Source organism: Arachis hypogaea, chromosome 8, assembly GCF_003086295.3.
Source record: "Arachis hypogaea cultivar Tifrunner chromosome 8, arahy.Tifrunner.gnm2.J5K5, whole genome shotgun sequence".
NCBI lineage: Eukaryota > Viridiplantae > Streptophyta > Magnoliopsida > Fabales > Fabaceae > Arachis > Arachis hypogaea.
The window spans coordinates 9383973-9405865 of record NC_092043.1 but is presented as its reverse complement, the minus strand read 5'-3'; the positions used below and the strand labels follow the sequence as shown (position 1 = coordinate 9405865).

Below are 21893 nucleotides of genomic sequence, written 5' to 3'. Positions count from 1 at the left end.
CAAAGGCTTCAACTTAGGACTATATACCCTGAAATCGACATGCAATTGTTCGACATAAAGATTCGAATTAGCCTTGACCACTTCAGGTTTACCTTCGTCTGTCCATAAAAGGATACTTTGATGCACAATAGATGGTACAGCCCCAACTCCATGGATCCAGTAACGTGTCAACAAGGTTATAGCTAGCCTTCGATGACACCACCATGAAGATAGTGTTTCGATCAGAGGACCCAACTTTCACTCCAATGGTTACTAATCCTCTCGATGGAGTAGAAACTCCACTATAATCAGTAATAGAAATATTAGTCAGAGTTAAATCATCATGATGCTTTCCCACTTTCATCAGCATCCTCTCCAGCAACAAACTAATTGCCATACCTCCATCGACCAAGACCTTGTTAACTTTAATTCCACTCATCACAGCGATGGCATGCAAAGGACGGAGATGAGATTTTTGCTTTCTAGAAGATCTCTGAAAGTAACCTGGCTGATCCCTATATAGAATTAACGAGAAAACCTCCTCATCATCTACATCATAATCCTCATTAGGGTTCCCCTCGTACTCTCCGAAGTACTCAGTCGAAATTATCGAAATAGTACTCACCATTTCGTCATTACCCTCTTCGAAGTACTCTTCATCCAGATCAGCCTCTTTCTCCTTAGCAGCTTCTTGAGCGATTACTACAACCTTGCCTTTGTCAAGTTTAGCAGGGAATGAGATTTCCTTCAAAAATTTCTCCCCATTAGCAGGAAATACTACCCTCGAATGCACAAAAGGGGTTGCTCCCTTGACTTTGTCACCTTGAGACACCTTTGGTAAATGGCGCCCATTTCTTCTTCTTCCCCTTTGATTCCCTATGGCTCAGCCACGGAAATAAGGGTGATGACCTCGACGGGGTCCACCATGGCCCTAATATGGATTGTGCCTATACTGAGCATTTTTGTTGTGAAATTTCTGACAATTTTGAATCTACTGCACTCTCAGGGCTTGTAAACGACTTAAAGACATAGTAGCATTTCATTCAGGGCCTATAGAACTTTGCCCTTCTTCTCTTCGAATTGGATGCTTCTGTCGAGCTTTCTCCTTTTTATGAGCCAATTCCTTTTTCATTCTCTCTTTCTCAAAGATTGCTACAGCTTCAGCATTGAAAACTGCATTACATCAAGGACACATAGATATGTCTCGATCCTTCAGTTTTTGCTGCATCAAGAATTCTAGCAATCCATTTCCTACACCAGGGAAGACTGATCGAACATTAGATTCAAAGTCTCCCAAAGCCATATTAAAGTCATATCACATCCCAACCATTTTCACACCGAAATATGGTTCAACAAAACTGGCTCCACTATTAAAGGGATCAGAATCAACCTTCATTTCTTTCTTTATATTATCAAATTTCAACTGACCTTCTATGATCACCTCTTGTATCAGGTCTCTGAAACGGACACAATTGTTAGTCGAATGGCTAGTTGCTTGATGAAACTTACAATAAGGTTTTCGTTTTAAATCTTTACCGAAAGCAAGATTCTACCTTCAGGTAAAACTAATTGTTTATCTCTAAGCAACACATCAAATATTTGATCCAATTTTGAAATACCAAAATTGTATTTCTTTCCACTCTTATGTTTTTAATCACTCGATTTATCACTCCTCGAGATTTTCCTGAGTAAAAACAAATATAAGGTGGTCCTTTTTTAAGTTCAGCCAAATTGACTTCTGTTTCTAAATCGGATTCTTCACCTGCAGAATCCATTGCTACATAAGAAACTTTTTCTTTTTGGGAAAAAGATTTACCTTTCAAATTTATCTCGTCACTCTTATACTTTTCTTTTTCTTTCTTAAGAATTTCAACCTGACGTACTCTTTCACCCAGATGTGCCAAATCAGGTACATGAACATTAAGCAACTTCCGACGCATATAAAATCCTAGCCACAATTGCTATTTTCACTACTTCACTTTCAGGAAGAGACACATAGCATCAACTTCTAGTGTTTTTGAAACGGATCATATAATCATCAATAGTTTCACTATCTTCTCATTTCAATGCCACTAAGTCAGTAACTGCCACATTCATTTCTCTCCGATAAAATTGGGCATGAAAAGCATTTTCTAACTGTGCCCATGTTGTTATCAAATTTGGTCTAAGATTCGAAAACCAAGTAAATGCATTATTTTTAAACGAAGAAGAAAAAAACTTCATTTTCAAATTTTCATCATTAGCCAAGTTTCCAATCTCGACCAAATATCGAGCAACATGTTCAGTAGTTGATTCCAAAACTCCTCCAGTAAACTTTGTGATTTTTTTAGGATTTTTCATTCCTCTTGACACTTCATCCATTTGAACAGTAGGAGGAAAAGCTGACACAAAATGGGATCGATTCATAAATCTTACATTGAACCCAACCCTATTGAGAACATCTTCCACAATTCTCGAAACCTGATAACGTTCACCGACTTGATTAACACGTAATTGAGCCAGTACATCATCGCAATTTGGCTACGAGGAATAAACTGAGGATTTTCCCTGCCCCTAAGAGCAACATTTTTATTTTGAAACAAATTTTCAAAACCCTCATAATTTCCTCCTACATTTTGCCTTTCACCTTCATCATATATAATCGACAATTTGAGTGATTTGCTCTACTTGTCTTGCAAGACGATCAAACTTTGTTTCATGATCTGCCATCATGGGATTCACAATTATTGTCATTTGTTGGGTCAACAAATTAACCAAATCATGATGACTTTCTTATACATGTTGTCGAAATGCTGCCACTGAATTAGAAGCATTCGATGTAGAACACACATTGAAATCTCAAGAATACTCAGGATATTGTTGTGGCATTTGAACATTATTCACTCCACCCGCACCTCCAAATCGAACCGGATGGGCAAAGCCACTTATTGGTGGCGTATATCCTGGAAGAAGGCCATAAGGAGGCCAGCCAGCAGTTACTTGGGGTTGCGTTGGTATTGGATTACCACCTGGGTGAGTATTATGCCCACTATTTTCTGTCTGAACATTGGTAACCACCACACTTTCACTTACTACCACACCTTCCGAACGTGAAGTACGTCCGAAGATTGTGCAACTACTGGTGCACTATCATTTATGGATGAACCATCATTAGCATTCGAAACCTCATCTGCCACGTGTACAATCTTTTCACTTCTCAATTGCATACACTATGACCACATAAAAATCATTTGACACACTTAATTTTAAAACTATCTCATCGGGCTTACCAATTTGTTTTGTCGATTTTTAGCAAATCGAAAGTGGTTCGATATCTAATGGTCTGGGAGCAGAACCTACTCCTTTTTACGAGTACCTATTTTTTAAAGTGCATCAAAGACCTTTCGATCGAACAAAAACTTAAGAAAATCTGAAAACAGTAAATAAGACTTTGTAAATTGACTGAAATTAAAATGATTTGCATTGAAATTAAAAAAAGCATTAAAATGCCTTCGATTAGACCAAAGGACTTTTGAAACTGAAATAAAAGTACTGAAACATAAAATTGAACAAGGAAAACAAATCTTGCTTGAAAGATTAATTTGCAAGGAAAGTAAAGTTTGTAGAAAATTTAAATGAAAAGTAAAAATAAGTGGAAGGAACCCTACAGAAAATTGACTCGAAGCAAACTCAAAAATTCGCTAGGATGTGAGTGTGCGTGTGTAATTTCTGAAGCAAAGTTCCAATCCCTGTGCCTTTGAGTCTTCTTCTATTTATAAAAGTTTTCAACCAATCACATTGAAGTGTAACTCCCACGTTCATTAATCCAAAGGTAATCGTTCCTGCTTCTTTTGCTGAACAAAAGGTAACGTTCAAAAGCAACCCTCAAACCTTGGGACCTTCGATTTGGCCCATCGATCAGCTTGTTGACTGGTCATGACAAAGTCTTGCTCGATCTTCCTTGCCTAAGGGCTCTCTTTTGATGTTGACTTTTCTTCGAAGACATACGCTTACTGACTCTTCGAATGCTCCCTTTTTCGAAACAAATTATTTTCGACTAACAGTTATCAACTTCATGTGCTGTTAACTGCACCTAAATTTTCACCTTAAAATAATTGTATAGCTGACCCAACATGAGTCATATCAAGAGGTATAGCTATAACGATGCAGGTTAAGTTGCATTAGTGTAGCTTGTTTACTTTCATTCATAATAGTGATAAATACCTCACATTGTCTTTTGTTTAATTGCATATAATCACACTTTCTGTATTAATATTAAATACAATTCACTCTTTTTTCTCTTTGTATCATTCTTTTTTTTATCTTTCTTAGCACACAAGAAACTGGGCATTACCAAGCTCAGTTCATGATTCTTCATCACTTTTTTTATTAAGTTCACATGGTATTAAAGCCTTTTAATGATCTATGACTATCACACTTCCTTCTATGAATTTTAAAATTCTTTTAGCTCCAATCTTAAATAAATTCAACAACAAAAACTTTGTAACTTAACAACAACATGTTTTTTTGGCTATTAAAAGGTCAGAATTTTAAAAATCATATACAAAAAGATAAAATACTTCGTCAATTTGATTTTAATGCAGCTAAAACAAGCTACACTACTAATACAGATTAGCCTTTATCCTTATAGCTATAGCTCTCAATACAAATCGACAATGCAAGAAAATTCTTGTCACACATTTTTAAGTATATTTTTAGAGCAAAATGGTATTAATCATAGACTTTTCTACCTTCATGTTAATGTTGCAAGTATGAAAGTAATATATGAAATTAGTCCCACATTAAAAAAAAAGCAAAAAAGAGTGAGAAGTTTATAAGATGAAAAATCCATTAACTTACTACCTTAATTTTTTATTAATAATAACTTTAAAATGTATAACCTTAAAACACATGTTAATTAAATCATCTTCTTAAATTATATATTACTCTTATTGTATAGTATTTTATGTATAAAAATTAAAAAATTATATATATATATATATATATATATATATATATAATGTTTCATATATTTTAAATATATATTTTAAATTTTAATTTCAATTTTATAACTGATTTTTAATTTTAGACAATAAGAATAAATTTTCTCTAAAAATTACTTGACTAACCAGTAACCAGTTACACTGTCTCCAAAACATACGCATTGCCCCATAATTAATTACAACAAAACAAACAAAAAACTATAAAAAGATCATCACAACTCATGGATGTTCTCAATAATAACAGAACTTTATAAAACTATAAAAACACCAAGAGTAAATTAATTATTAACTATAACAATCAAGCATGCCGATCATTGAAGTACCTGTTGTGATTGTAGGTGCAGGACCTGCTGGAATAGCAACCGCAGGGTGCCTCAACAAACTCAGAATCTCTAACATTGTTCTTGAAAGAGATGATTGTCCTGCTTCTCTTTGGAGAAAAAGAGCCTATGATCGTTTGAAACTCCACTTAGGAAAAGACTTTTGTAGCCTTCCACATTATCCTTTTCCTTCTGACTTTCCCAAATTTGTCCCTAGGGTTGATTTCTTGCGCTACATTGACTCTTATGTCGCGCATTTTGGCATTGCCATCAACTACAACTGCTCTGTTGACTCTGCTTTCATTGACCAAAGCAGTGGAAAGTGGAGGCTCCTTGTTACCAACAACTCTTCTGGTGCCGACGAGATCTATGAGGCGGAGTTTCTAGTGGTTGCGAGCGGAGAGAATAGTGAAGAGTACATCCCAAATATTCAAGGGCTTGAGAGCTATCAAGGAGAGTCCATGCATTGTAGCAAGTATTTGAATGGGAGAGAAATGTACAAGAAGAATGTTTTAGTTGTTGGATGTGGCAATTCTGGCATGGAAATTGCTTATGATCTTTCAAATTGGGGTGCATATACCTCTATTGTCATCAGAAGTCAGGTAAATTATTTTTTTGTCGATAGATATATAACTATTTATATGTCTAGTTCTCTAAAAAAGATAGTTTTATAATTCTTGCAAATAGAGTGTTAATAAATCAACTCAAAATATACATGAGCTACTTAATTTTGTAAATTCTTGTACTTGTAATCAAATTACATGCATTGCATCTGTTCTAATATATGAACCCTATATAGTTCAAAATAACCAACAAAATTTAATAATGTGTGTATGCTATTCATTCAGGTGCATTATTTTACTAAGGAAATGGTGTATGCGGGTATGTTGATGCTGAAACACTTCATGGTAGAGAAAGTGGACAAGATGATGGTTCTTATGAGCAAATTGAAGTATGGGAATATGTTTAAGTATGGTTTGACGAGGCCACAGGAGGGACCTTTTGCACTCAAAATTAAAGGTGGTACTACTCCTACCATTGATGTTGGTTGTATAGAAAAGATTAAGAAGGGAAAAGTGAAGGTAATAAATAAATATATACTTGTTTAATGCTAAATAATCAATTTTTTAACATCAGTCAATTTTTTAAAATTATTTTATTTATCTAAAATTTTAGTTTTCAAATTATAAATATTTAATCTTAAATATTAAGTTATAATCTAAACATTAAAGTCGATTAATGCTGTTTAAGTAAAAGTTAATTTTTTATACTTTTAATTAACTAATTATAATTTATAAATTGATTTGTTAATTAACAATATTAGTTATCCTTGTCTTAAATTAAATTTAGGTTTATCCTGGTATTTCAAGTATAAAAGAAGGTAAGGTCGTTAAATTTGTTGATGGACAACATGCTCATTTCGATGCAATCATCTTTGCTACTGGATACAAAACCAATGTGCTGAAGTGGCTTAAGGTGCGTATATTTGTATTTTTATTTCGAAAACAATATAGTATTTCCTAAAGAAACAAATATATTCAATGGATAGTGGGTATAGTAGTCTCAAATTCAATTTTAAATTACCAAAATATTTTACAAAAAATATAATAAAATAAACTAGAATTTATCTTATTTAATATTTATTAATAATAAATTTTGACTTTATTTTTTGTCTTTCTAACATTACTGTTTGTATTAATGTATTTAATAAATATATTTGTGTAATTAATTGTGTTATATTTTTGGCCGTTCAGGATTACAAGAATCTATTCAATGAGAATGGAATGCCAAAACCAAGTTATCCAAATCATTGGAAAGGAGAACATGGAATTTACAGTGCTGGATTTTCAAAAAGAGGATTAGAAGGCATCTCATTTGATGCGATGAAAATAGCAAATGATATCAACTTCACTTTGACTTCAAGGGTCAATCAAATTACATCTTAGTGCTATTTTACAGTGATACATGCAATTTGATCGATTGATTGAAATAAGTTTAAAACTCAGATGCAGTCGACTTCATGTGAACTTAATAGCTGAGAGCAGTCAAATGATTTAATTGATTTGACTAAATTTTCATCTAACGATTCTTAGTTATTGTTTTGTCGATTTTTAGCAAATCAAAAGTGGTTCGATATCTAATGATCTGCGAGCGAAACCTACTCCTCTTTGCGAGTACCAATTTTTCAAAGTGCATCAAAGACCTTTTGATTTGACAAAAACTTAAGGAAATCTGAAAACAGTAAATAAAACTTTGAAAATAAATTGACTAAATTTAAAATAATTTGCATTGAAATTAAATAAAGCAATAAAATTCCTTCGATTAGATTAAAGGACTTTTAAAAATGAAATTAAAGTACTGAAACATAAACTTGAACAAGGAAAATAAATGTTGCTTGAAAGATAAATTTGCAAGGAAAGTAAAGTTTGCAGAAAATGTAAATGAAAAGTAAAAACAAGTGGAAGGAACCCTACAGAAAATTGACTCGAAGTAGGCTCAGAAATTCGCTGGGATGTGAGTGTTCGTGAGTAATTTCTAAAACAAAGTTCCAACCTCTGTGCCTTCGAGTATTGTCCTATTTATAAAAGTCTTCAACCAATCAAATTGAAGTGTAACTCCCATGTTCATAAATCTAAAGGTAATCGTTCCCGCTTCTTTTGCTGGACAAAAGGCAACGTTCAAATGCAACCCTCAAACCTTGGGACTTTCGATTCGGCCCATCGATCAGCTTGTTGACTGGTCATGACTAAGTCTTGCTCGATCTTCCTTGCCAAAGGGCTCTCTTTCAATGTTGACTTTTCTTCGAAGACATACGCTTACCTTTGAATGCTCCCTTTTTTGAAACAAATTTTTTCGACTAACAAATTGCCCCCTAGGGTTAATGTGTTATTTCCGATATCATCTTAGAATAATAACACTTAATACTAAAATGCTCTTATTATATCATCATAAGGCATTAATCAATTATAAATGAAATTCACTTCCCGTCATTTACTCGCACCTATCCGACACGTTTCCCAGTATTCTTAATTTCTCTCTCATCTACTTCGCATTCTCTAGGAAGTTACCCAATTTCAAATTTTGAACTTCCTCATACGAAACGATAAAACACCTTTTTTGATACATGCTTCAAATGTTCGTGATATGAAGAGTTCAAGCGTTATTTAGAAGATGTTAGTTTCTATTTTTAGAATGTTTTAATTTAATTTGATATATTTTGATTTTGTTTATTTAATTACTAGATTGAGCTTTATTTTTATGGGCTTTAGGTTTTCTTTGTTTTAACTAATAAGAGGTTATAAATACCTCCTTACCTATTGTAGTCATAATACGAATGATTTAGAGGTTTGAAAACTGCTTTTTTGGTTTCGTGATGAAACCATGGTGTGGACAACTGAGGTTGAGGAGTTCCTCTCTTGTTGCATCGGGAATTGAGTAGAACGTTGAGGAGTCCCTTCGATTCAATTCTCAAATTATGGCGTTGACAAGTTAGATTGAAGAGTCCCTTTCTTGTTGCGTCAAGAAATTGGATAGAAAGTAGAGTGATTCTCTTTCTATTCAATCTCAATCTATTCTTTTTGTTTCTATTCAATTTCGATGTATCTTTTTTATTCAGTTTGAAACTTTATCTAATTGTTTTTCTTTTATTTTTTTTATCATTTGGTATCAATTATAAAGAAATAAAAGGATAAACAAGACAAGAATTGAAATTGAATAGAAAAGATAAATTGTAATTGAAATAAAAACAAAAAAGATAGGTTGAAATTGAATAGAAAGAGAATCACTCTACTTTCTATCCAATTTCTTGACGCAACAAGAAAGAGACTCTTCCATCTAACTTGTCAACACCATAGTTCAGGAATTGAATCGAAAGGACTCCTCAACCTTCTACTCAATTCCCCAATACAACAAGAGAGGGACTCCTCAACCTCAATTGTCTACACTATGCTTTCACCACGAAACCAAAAAAGGGGTTTTCAAACATCTAAATCATTCTGTATTACGACTACAATAGCTAAGGAGGTATTTATAACCTCTTATTAGTTAAAACAAAGAAAACCTAAAGCCCATAAGCATAAGGCCCAATCTAGTAATTAAATAAACAAAATCAAAATTTATCAAACTAAATTAAAACATTCTAAAATTGTAAACTAATATCTTCTAAATAATGCTTGAACTCTTCGTATCACGAACATTTGAAGCACGTATCATGAACAAGTCAAGGCATACTCTGCCCTGGATAGTGAAAGGGTTCAACTCTATTCTGAACTTCAAGAACTTTTATCACCTTTCCTTCCATCAATCACTTGAAAATGTCCTTCCCAATTATGGGACCATTTGCAAAGAAATTTTGATTTCTTTTCAATTGGCAATATAACTTTAACACCAGATCTCCTATACTAAAAGACTTCTCTTTTATTCGACGATTATAATTTCGAGCAATGTTATCCCTCTGACGAACCATATTCTCGAGTGCTAGAATACGTTCTTGACTAAATCATTCAGTTCATCATACATTGCGTTCCAATAATCTTTGATTGGCAAATCATCTTGCCTCAATATCCTTATCATATTAAGATTAATTTTTAATGGCAAAATTGCATCATGACCATATACAAACTTATAAGGAGAAGTACCTGTTGATCCTCTTGATGAATTTTGATAAGCCCATAATACCTGACTCAATGTTTCATGCCAAATTCGAGGTTAACGACCAATTTGCTTCTTAATCAAATTGATCAATATTTTATTTGCTGTCCCGACTTGCCTATTAGCTTTTGCATAATATGGAGTTCAAGTAACCATATTAATATTTCTCAAAGCTGCAAAATTCTTAATACATTGACCAGTAAAGATAGTTCCCTGATCGGTGCTTAGAGTTTAAGGAATCCCAAATCGATGAATTATATACTCATCAATAAAGTCTATAATTTCATTTTGCCCAGCCTCCACTAAAGGACCAGCTTCAACCAACTTTGTGAAATAATCAATTGCCTCTAAAATGAACTTATGATTCCTCGACGAAGGTGGGTGTATTACTCCAATTAGATCTAAAGCCTAAACTCGGAAAGGCCATGGCTTAATAATCGAATGTAATTTAGAAGCTAGGATCTGTTATATCACTCCATGTCATTGACATTCTTGACATGCTCTCGCATAATCGATGTAGTCTTTAATCATAGACGGCCAATAAACATTATTTCTTTGAAATACCCACTTCATTTTCATTCCAACCTGATGGGCACAATATATACCTCTATGAACCTCTTCCAAAGCGATATCTTTAGCTGATTAGCTTAAACATCTAGAAAAACTTTCATCAATGCCTTTCCTATACAACTCATCAGTCATTAATACAAAATTCATTGTTTTCAACTTTACTTTCTTATCAACTCAAATACTAGGATCTTTTAGATATTCCGCAATCGGTTTTCTAGCGTTTCAGAGAATACTTTGTATCTCGATGCACTTTGGGCCAACTCATTAGCAATTTAATTCTGAATTCTTGGTATATGAACCAGTGAGACTCTCCAAAAAGACATGAGCAATGCCCAGGCTATTGATAGATATTTTGTAACTTCTTATTATTGTATTTAAATTCTTTTGATAACTGCTTTAAAACTAATTGGAAATCTCCAAGTATTTGAATATCTGAAGCCTTTTTACCAACCAAAATTTTGAGACCCAATACTAAAGCCTCATAATCAGCCATGTTATTTGAACAAGGATATTTCAATTGGAAGAGAAACTTCAATGGAATACCTTCCAATGAGATAATTAAAATTTTTACTCCAGCACCTTCCGTATGCTTCGAGCCCTCGAAATATAACTTCCAACAATCAACTAGCACATCGATCATATTTGGCCTCTAGTAATTGGGATTATTTGAATGTTCCACCAAAAAATCCGTAATGAGCTCACCTTTCACAGACCTAGCCGGAATATATTGTAAATCAAATTCTGTCAAAGCCAACATCTATTTTTCTAATCGGCCTCTTAGCATAGGATAGGGTAACATGTATTTAACTAAGTCAGTTTGTACAATCACATTCACGATTTTCGTAACCATATAGCACTTTAATTTCGTGCAAGCATAATACAGAGATAAACACAACTTTTCATTGGGTGAATACCTCATTTCGATATCAGTTAACACCACATTAAGGTAATAAATAGCTAGTTCATGTCCTCCTCATCATCTTGAGCCAACATACATCCAATAGTATTAATTGATGCTGCAATATATAATTTCAAAGGTTCACAAGGACGAATAGTCGCCATTACTGGTGCCTTGGACAAATAAGCTTTACTTGACACGAAAGCCTCCTGGTGCTCCTCTGTCCATATAAACTGTCTTTCATCTTTAAGTTTTACTAGGGGGTGTAAAAATTCAATTTCAACGTGAAAGGTTTTATATAAACCTTCTAAGATAATTAACCTTTCCAAGAAAAGATTGCACTTCCTTTTTTGACTTAGGACGAGGTAACACTAGGATTGTGTTAGCATTATTTTTATCAATAGCAATTCCCTTCTTGTGAACTACAAACCCTAAAAAGTTTTTTGCAGACATACCAAATGCACATTTCAAAGGATTCATTTTTAATCCTTTTTTTCGCATTGTTTCAAACGCTGGCCTCAAATGATCAAAATGTTGATTTATGGAACTTGACTTAACCATGACATCATCGATATTAACCTCCATAGATTTTCCAATAAACTCATGGAAAATAGTATTCATGGCATGTTGATATGTCGCACCGGTATTCTTTAGACCGAATGGCATAACCACCCATTCATATGTCCCGAATGCTCCAGGGCATCGAAAAGCAGTTTTGGACACATCATCCTTTGCAATGAAAATTTGGTTAGATCCTAAGTAACCGTCCAGAAAACTCAGGATTTCATTACCCGTGGCAGAATTGATTAACATATCTGCTACGGGTATAAAATATTCATCGTTCGGAGTAGTATTGTTCAAATCTCAAAAATCAATATATACTCTCAATTTTCCATTCTTCTTCATTACTAGAACAATGTTCGAGATCCATTCCACGTAACGTGCAGTTCAAATAAACTTTTCTTTAATCAAATGCTCGATTTCTTCTTTAATCTTTTGATTAATTTCAGGAGCAAATCGTCGAGGCAATTGCTTTACTTGTCAAGCAAATAGTTTTAGTGCTAATCGATGTTCCACAAGAAAACGATTGAGACCAGGCATCTCATGATAATCCCAAGCAAAACAGTCTTTAAATTCGTGTAAAAGATTGAGTAAGTGAGTTCGACATGGTTCCACAAGGTTCTTCTTACATATGTAAGTGATTCGAACATTGTCAACAGATCCCAAATTAACTTCTTCCAAAGGATCTTGTGACTCAAAATCTTTTGTAACTTCATCATCTTTTGCTAAATATTTTTTGAAACCCAAAGGTTCCAAATCATAGATGCAATCAAAAGATAAATCAACAGATTCATTGGAACTGAAATGTACTTTATTATCAACCAATTCAACAACTGAGTTATTTTCAATACAATGTACTTCTGCTATATCGATAGCAGTTTGATTGATAACATTACTAAAACTAGGAAAGCAAAAGGAACTTGAACCATGACTAAATTTGATTGGAGTAATCAAATCTGTAATACAAACTGGAAAAGATGAAACTACATTCTTAGATGATTCAACCTCCTCAGAAGAATCTTTTTTATTTTCAACAAAAGAAAAACTACTTAAATAATTTCTTAAAGTTACCAGATAATTCGAGATGTCTTGTTCGTCAGCCATTTAAGGACGTCTTCAAATCACCTCTTACACTGAGAAATTCTAACCAGTAGGAGGAGCATCAAGTTCTGGACGTCGAAGCTTTACATTCAAACACTCTGAAGTTAAAAAGCAGCCTTCACAATTGAAGGAATTAAGTATCCTATCAACATTCAAAGGCTTCAACTTAGGACTATATACCCTGAAATTGACATGCAATTGTTCGACATAAAGATTCAAATAAGCCTTGACCACTTCATGTTTCCTTTCGTCTGTCTATGAAAGGATACTTTTATGTACATTAGATGGTACAGCCCTAACTCCATGGATCCAGTTACACCCCAACAAGGCATTATAGCTAGCCTTCGATGACACCACCACGAAGACAATGTTTCGATCAGAGGACTCAACTTTCACTCCAACGATTACCAGTCCTTTCGCAGGAGTAGAAATTCCACTATAATCAGTCACAGAGATATTAGTCAGAATTAAATCATCAGGATGCTTTCCTACTTTCATCAACATCCTCTCCGGCAATAAATTAATTGTCGCTCCTCCATCGACCAAGACCTTGTTATCTTTAATTCCACTCATCACAAGGGTGACATGCAAAAAAACAGAGATCAGATTTTTGCTTTTCAGAAGGTCTCTAGAAGTAACATGGCTCATCCCTATATCGAATAAATGAAAAAGTCTCCTCATTATCCACATTATAATCCTCATTAGGGTTCCCCTCATAATCTCCCAAGTACTTAGTCGAAATAGTACTCACCTTTTCGTCATCACCCTCTTCGAAGTACTCTTCGTCCAGATCAGGCTTTTTCTCCGTAGCAGCTTCTTGAGCGATTACCACAGCCTTGCATTTGTCAAGTTTAGAAGGGGATGGAATTTCCTTCGAATATGTCTCCCCATCAACAAGAAATACTACCCTCGAATGCACAGAAGGGGTTGCCCCCTTGACTTTGTCACCTTGAGACACCTTTGGTAACTGGCGCCCATTTCTTCTACTTCCCTTTGATTCCTTCTGGCTCGGCAACAGAAATAAGGGTGATGACCTCGAGGGGGTCCACGATGGCCCCACTTTGGATTGCGCCTATACTGAGCATTCCTGTTGTGAAATTTCTGATAATTTCAAATCCACTGCACTCCCAGGGCTTGTAAACGACTCAAAGACGCAGCAACATTTCTTTGAGCGCCTCCAGACCTTTGCCCTTCTAATATTCGAATTAGATGCTTCTGTCGAGCTTGCTCCTCTTTATGAGCCAATTCCTTTTTCATTCTCTCCTTCTCAAAAATTGCTGTAGCTTCAGCATCGAAAACTGCATTACATTGAGGACACAGAGATACATCCCGATCCTTCCATTTTTGCTGCATCAAGAATTCTAGCAATCCATCTTCTACACCAGGGTAGACTGATCGAACATTAGATTGGACGTCTCCTAAATCCATATCAAAGTCATATGACATCCCAACTATATTCACGTCGAAATATGGTTTAGCAAAACTGGCTCCACTATCAAAGGGATCAGACTCAACTTTCATTTCTTTCTTTGCATTATCAAATTTCAACTGACCCTCCATGATCGCCTCTTGTATCAGGTCTCTGAAATGGATACAATTGATAGTCGAATGGCTAGTTGCTTGATGAAACTTACAACAAGGTTTCCCTTTTAAATCTTTTACCAAAAGCAAGATTCTACCTTCAGATAAAATTAATTATTTATCTCTAAGCAACACATCCAATATTTGATCCGATTTTGAAATATAAAAACTGTATTTCTTTCCACTCTTATATTTTTAATTACTCAATTTATCACTGGTGGACGAAATTGTGATCATCAATATTGGCTCTTTGGCATATACACAAAAATTATTGTGTCTCTTGGTTAAATTCACAACTCCGTTCAACTAACCAGCAAGTGTACTGGGTCGTCCAAGTAATAAACCTTACGTGAGTAAGGGTCGAATCCACAGAGATTGTTGGTATGAAGCAAGCTATGGTCACCTTGCAAATCTCAGTTAGGGAGATTAAAGGGTAATTGTGATTATTGGAATGAATAAATAAAAGGGAATAATAAAAAGGGATAGAATACTTATGCAGATTCATTGGTTGGAATTTCAGATAAGCGGATGGAGATGCTGTAGAGCCCAGGGACGCCTGCTCTCCTACTGCTTCTACTCAATCCTTCTTACTCCTTTCCATGGCAAGCTTTGTATAGGGGTTCACCATCAACTGTGGCTACTTTCTTCCTCTCGGGGAAATATCCTATGCGGCTGTCACTCGCACAGCTAACCAGTCTGGAGGCATCACCCATGGCTGATGGCTACATCCCATCCTCGCAGTGAAAACTAATGCTCACGCACTCTGTCACAGTACGGCTAATCACCGGTTGGTTCCCTCCCCTACTGGAATAGAATCCCTCTTTTGCGTCTGTCACTAACGCCCAGCAGGTTACAAGTTTGAAGCACGTCACAATCATTCATTACCGGAATCCTACTCGGAATACCACAGACAAGGTGAGACTTTCCGGATTCCCAGGATCCTACTCGGAATACCACAGACAAGGTGAGACTTTCCGGATCCTCATAAATGCTGCCATCCATCTAGCGTATACCACGAAGATTCTGTTGGGGAATCTAAGAGATACACATTCAAGCTCTGTTGCATGTAGAACGGAAGTGGTTGTCAATCACGCGCGTTCATAAGTGAGAATGATAATGAGGGTAATCTGACTCATCACATTCATCATGTTCTTGGGTACGAATGAATATCTTGGAATAAGAATAAAAGAGATTTGAATAAAAGATAATAGAATTGCATTAATACTTGAGGTACAGCAGAGCTCCACACCCTTAATCTATGGTGTGCAGAAACTCCACCGTTGAAAATACATAAGCAAAGGGTTCAGGCATGGCCGAATGGCCAGCCTCCCTAACGTGATCACAGGATTCAAAATACAATCCAGGATGTCTAATACAATAGATAAATGTCCTATATATACTAGACTAGCTACTAGGGTTTACATGAGTAAGTAATTGATGCATAAATCCACTTCCGGGGCCCACTTGGTGTATGCTTGGGCTGAGCTTGATCATTCCACGAGCTAAGGCATTTCTTGGCGTCAAACTCCAGGTTATGACGTGTTTTGGGCGTTCAACTCCGGATCATGACGTTTTTCTGGCGTTTAACTCCAGACAGCAGCATGAACTTGGCGTTTAACGCCAAGTTACGTCGTCATTCTTCGAATAAAGTATGGACTATTATATATTGCTGGAAAGCCCTGGATGTCTACTTTCCAACGCCGTTGAGAGCGCGCCAATTGGAGTTCTGTAGCTCCAGAAAATTCATTTCGAGTGCAGGGAGGTCAGATTCCAACAGCATCAGCAGTCCTTTTGTCAGCCTTTTTCAGAGTTTTGCTCAAGTCCCTCAATTTCAGCCAGAATTTACCTGAAATCACAGAAAAACACACAAACTCATAGTAAAGTCCAGAAATGTGAATTTAACATAAAAACTAATGAAAACATCCCTGAAAGTAGCTCAAACTTACTAAAAACTATATAAAAACAATGCCAAAAAGCGTATAAATTATCCGCTCATCAATCACTACTTAAGATTTTTCTGAGTAAAGAACAAACATAAGGTGGTCCTTTTTTAAGTTCAGCCAAATCGACTTCTGTTTCTAAATCAGATTCTTCACCTGTAAAATCCATTGCTACAGAAGAAAATTTTTCTTTTCGAGGAAAAGATTTACTTTTCAACTTTCTCTCGTCACTCATATACTTCTCTTTTTCTTTCTTAAGAATTTCAACATGATGTAGTCTTTCAACCAGATGTGCCAAATCAGGTATGTGAACATTAAGCAACTTCCGACGCATATAAAATCCTAGCCCCACAATTGCTATTTTCACTATTTCACTTTTAGGAAGAGATACATATCATCAACTTCTAGCATTTTTGAAACGTATCATATAATCATCAATAGTTTCACCATCTTTACGTTTCAAAGCCACTAAGTCAGTAACTGCCACGTTTAGTTCTCCCTGATAAAATTGGGCATGAAAAGTATTTTCTAACTGTGCCCATGTTGTTATCGAATTTGATCTAAGATTCGAAAACCATGTAAATGCATTCCTCATTTACAAAGAAGGAAAAAAATTTATTTTCAAATTTTTGTCATTAGCCAAGTTTCCAATCTCAACCAAATGTTGAGCAACATGTTCAGTAGCTGATTCCCCAACTTCTCCAGCAAACTTTGTGATTATCTTAGAATTTTTTATTTCTCTTGGCACTTCAGCCATTTGAACAGTAGGAGGAAAAGCTGACACAAAATGGGCTCGATTCATGAATCCTATGTTGAACTCAACCCTATTGAGGACATCTTCCACCATTCTCGTGACCTGATAACGTTCACCAACTTGATTAGCACATAATTGAGCTAGTACATCATCAGCATTTCGCCCCACGAGGAATTAACTGAAGATTTTCCTGCACCTAAGAGCATCATTTTCAATTTGAAACAAATTTTCAAAACTCTCATAATTTCCTCTTACATTTTGCCTTTCACCTTCATCATAATTGAAAATTTGAGCGATTCGCTCTACTTGTCTTGCAAGACGATCAAACTTTCTCTTGTGATCTGCTATGATGGAATTCATGATTTTGGTCATTTGTTCGGTCAAAAAATTAACCAAATAATAATGACTTTCTTCTACATGTTGTCAAAATGCTGCCACTAAATTAGAAGCATTTGATGTAAAACCCACATTGAAATCTCGAGAATACTTGGGATATTGTTGTGGCATTTGAACATTATTCACTCCACCCACACCTCCAAATCGAACCAGAGGGGCAAAGCCACTTATTGGTGGCATATAACCTGGAGGAATGCCATAAGGAGGCCAGCCAACTGTTACTTGGGGTTGCGTTGGTATTGGATTACCACGTGGGTGAGTATTATGCCCACTATTTCCTATCTGGACATTGGTAACCACCACACTTTCACTTACTACCACACCTTTCAAACGTGAACTAACGTCCAAAAATTGTGCAACAACTGGTGCATTATCATTTGTGGATGAACCACCATTAGCATTTGAAACCTCATCTGCCATGTGTACACTCCTTCCACCTCTCAATCGCATACACTATGACCACACAAAAATCATTTGACACATTTAATTTTAAAAATGTTCCACTGGGCGTGCCAATTTGTTCTCTTAATTTTTAGCAAATCGAAAGTGGTTTGATATCTAATGGTTTGGGAGCAAAACCTACTCCTCTTTGCAAGTACCAGTTTTTCAAAGTGCATCAAAGACCATTCAATCGGACAAAAACTTAAGAAAATTTGAAAACAGTAAATAAGACTTTGAAAATAAATTGACTGAAATAAAATTATTTGCATTGAAATTAAATAAAGCAATAAAATATTTTCGATTAGATCAAAGGACTTTTAAAACTGAAATTAAAGCACTAAAACATAAAATTGAACAAGGAAAATAAATGTTGCATGAATGATAAATTTGCAAGGGAAGTAAAGTTTGCAAAAAATGTAAATGAAAAGTAAAAACAAGTGAAAAGAACCCTACAGAAAATTGACTCGAAACAGACTCAAAAATTCACTGGGATGTGAGTGTGCGTGAGTAATTTCTGAAGCAAAGTTCCAACCCCTGTGCCTTCGAGTCTTCTTCTATTTATAAAAGTCTTCAACCAATCAAATTGAAGTATAACTCTCACATTCAGTAATCCAAAAGTAACCGTTCCAGCTTCTTTTGTCGGACAAAATGTAACATTCAAAAGAAACCCTCAAATTTTGGGACCTTCGATTTGGTCCGTCGATCAGCTTGTTTACCGGTCATGACAAAGTCTTGCTCGTTCTTCCTTTCCAAAGGATTCTCTTTCGATGTTGCCTTTTCTTTGAAGACATACGCTTACTGACTCTTCGAATGCTCCCCTTTTTGAAACAAATTATTTTCAACTAACAATTATAACTTCATGTGGTGTTAACTGCACCTGAATTTCCACCTTAAAATAATTGTATAGTTAACACAAAATGAGTCATATCGAGAGGTATAGTTATAACGATAAATGTTAAGTTGTATCAGTGTAGCTTGTTTACTCTCATTCATAATGGTGTATAAATACCTCACATTGTCTTTTTATTAACAACAATGTACAATCACACTTTCTATATTACTATCAAATACAATTCACTCTCTTTTCTCTCTGTATCATTCTTTCTTTGTCTTTCTTAGCACACAAGAAACTGGGCATTACCAAGCTCAGTTCATGACTCTTCATCACTTTTTTTATTAAGTTCACATGGTATTAAATCCTGTTAATCATCTATGGCTATCACACTTCCTTCTATCAATTTCAAAATTTTTTTAGCTCCAATCTTAAATAAATTCGATGACAAAAACTTTGTAACTTAGCAACAACATGCTTTTTTGCTATCAAAGGTCAGAATCTTAAAAAACATATACAAAAAGATAAAATACTTTCTTAATTTGATTTTAATGCAACCAAAATAAGTTACACTACTAATAAAGCTTGGCCTTTATCCTTATAGCTATATCTCTCAATACAAACCGACAATGTAAGAAAATTCTTATCACACATTTTTAAGTATATTTTTACAGAAAAATGGTATTAATCATAGACTTTTCTACCTTCATGTTAATGTTGCACGTGTGAAAAGTAATGTATGAAATTAGTCCCATGATGAGAGGATATTTTATACGCTTTTTGGCATCATTTTCATATAGTTTTCATTATGTTTTGTTTAAGTTTTTTTATGTTTTCATAGGTTTTAGTGCAAAATTCACCTTTTTGGATTCTACTTTGAGTTTTTGTGTTTTATGCTGATTTCATCATTTTTCTGACTGAAATTGAGGAGCTTAAACAGAAGTCTGATTCAGAGACAGAGAAATGACTGCAGATGCTGTCAGGATCTGACCTCCATGTACTCAAAGGAGTTTTTTTGGAGATACAGAAGTCCAAATGGCGCGCTCTCAACGGCTATGGAAATATAACATCCAGGACTTTCCAAAAATATATAATAATCTATACTTTGCTTTGGAAATAAAGGCCTAAAACTGGCGTTCAACGCCAGCCACCAGCCCTATTCCTAGCGTCTAGCACCCACAGAGGAGCAGCTGGCATCCAACGCCCAAAAGGGGTCCCTAGCCAGTGTTCAACACCCCTAAGGGGTACTAGCTCATGGAAGACACTCAAGCTCAGCCCAAAAACTCACTAAGTAGGCTCCAGAAATGGATTTTCGCACTACAATACTAGTTTATCTTATTTTTGTAATTCTTAGTTAGCAGATTATATATATATATATATATATATATATATATATATATATATATATATATATATATATATATATATATATATAAGAGTTTACCCTTGTTAGAGGACTCTTGCCCACTTTTCAATATTTGCCCATTTGAACCTTTCACTTTTATTTTCTATACAGTATGAGTCACCAACCTCCTAAAGTTAAGGTTAGGAGTTCTGCTGAGTTTCATGGATCAATAATATTACTATTTTCATTCAATATGTCTGATTTTATTCTCTTATGCAACCTCGTTCTTTATCTTATGAATTGATGGTGACCCGTGACAATCACCCTTGTTCTACATGGGTTCCATGCGATTCCTGACTCGAATAGCATTGAACTAAAGCTAGATATTACATTGCGGATTCCGATAGAGCATCTGAGCAACTTTGGATATGTGACATGAAATCCTGTTGACTATGGGTATGTGAGCTCTCTGTTGCGCTAAGGCTAGAGTCAAAGAAGCATCACTTTCTAATCCGGAAGATCTGCCTTGTCTGTGGTACCTTGAGTAGGATCGTGAAGGGAAGTGGACTGCTTAGAGCTTCATCTTCTGCTACAGTGAGAAACCTAGAGGTAGCTTGATGAAAGGACATGAGTCATCTCAACGTGGTAGATTGCTGCAGTAGAGGATGTTAACTTGATGAGAAGACATGAGTTAATCACTTACGGCTGTCATTGAAGGAATTAGAAGGTTATTGAAAAAGACAGTAAGAAAAGTTAATCCAGAAAGACAAAGCATCTCCGAAGCCTCAACCATTCTATCACTATTGAATCATCATCTATCTAGTAATGTTTTATTTATTTATTTGTTTTATACATTTTTCCCGTGACAAACGATATTTTCTATCCGCCTAACTAAGATCTGCAAGATGTCCACTGCTTGCTCAAACCAAAAATCTCTGTGGGATCGACCCTCACTCACCTGAGGTATTACTTGGATGATCCGGTATACTTGTCGGTCTATCTGTGCAAATTCTGCGGAGTCAGTTTCATGCACCATCCCACATTGAAGAAAGCAAGAAAGAGTGAGGAGTTTATAAGATGAGAAACCCATTAACTTATTACTTTAAGGTTTTGAGTTAGATATGATGCTTTTTCATTTTATGTTCTCTCACTTGATTCCTCCATGAAATTTTCTTAATTGTAGGGGTGGCAGTGGGGCGGGTAGGGGCGGGTTTTTGCCCTACCTGACCCCGCCCCGCCATCCTGTTATGCGTATACTACCCGCCCCATCAGTACCCGCGGGTAGTAAATTACAGAACCCGAACCCGCCCCTGCGGGTACCCGCCCCACCCCTATAAAAATTAAATATTTTAATTTTTACCTATTCATATTTAAATTAAGACAAAAATTTAAAATTCATAGACAATTTAAAATACAAACATAAAATTTATACAATGTCATTAGCTAAAATAACTTGAAATTAAAAAAATATTGTTAGATCACTATAAATTTAACACCATAATAAAGAAATTATAATATTAGATATAAAAAGGAGCTTCAACCC

The 21893-nt window shown here is 35.2% G+C and overlaps 1 protein-coding gene across 1 annotated transcript; it reads left to right on the top strand.

Moving 5' to 3' along the window:
- Positions 1 to 5265: 5265 nt before the first annotated feature.
- LOC112704969 (probable indole-3-pyruvate monooxygenase YUCCA11) lies at positions 5266 to 7227 on the top strand. Its single transcript, XM_025755830.1, has 4 exons — positions 5266 to 5883; positions 6130 to 6363; positions 6632 to 6757; positions 7036 to 7227. The coding sequence occupies exons 1-4, from the start codon at positions 5266 to 5268 to the stop codon at positions 7225 to 7227; spliced, it is 1170 nt and encodes a 389-aa protein (XP_025611615.1).
- The last annotated feature ends 14666 nt before the right edge of the window (positions 7228 to 21893 follow it).

Bases quoted from the DNA above. Each gene is read 5' to 3' on its own strand.
- LOC112704969 (XM_025755830.1), top strand. From the start codon at position 5,266: ATGCCGATCATTGAAGTACCTGTTGTGATTGTAGGTGCAGGACCTGCT. The intron at 5,884-6,129 runs GTAAATTATTTT...CTATTCATTCAG, and splicing joins CTATTGTCATCAGAAGTCAG to GTGCATTATTTTACTAAGGA. The intron at 6,758-7,035 runs GTGCGTATATTT...TTGGCCGTTCAG, and splicing joins ATGTGCTGAAGTGGCTTAAG to GATTACAAGAATCTATTCAA.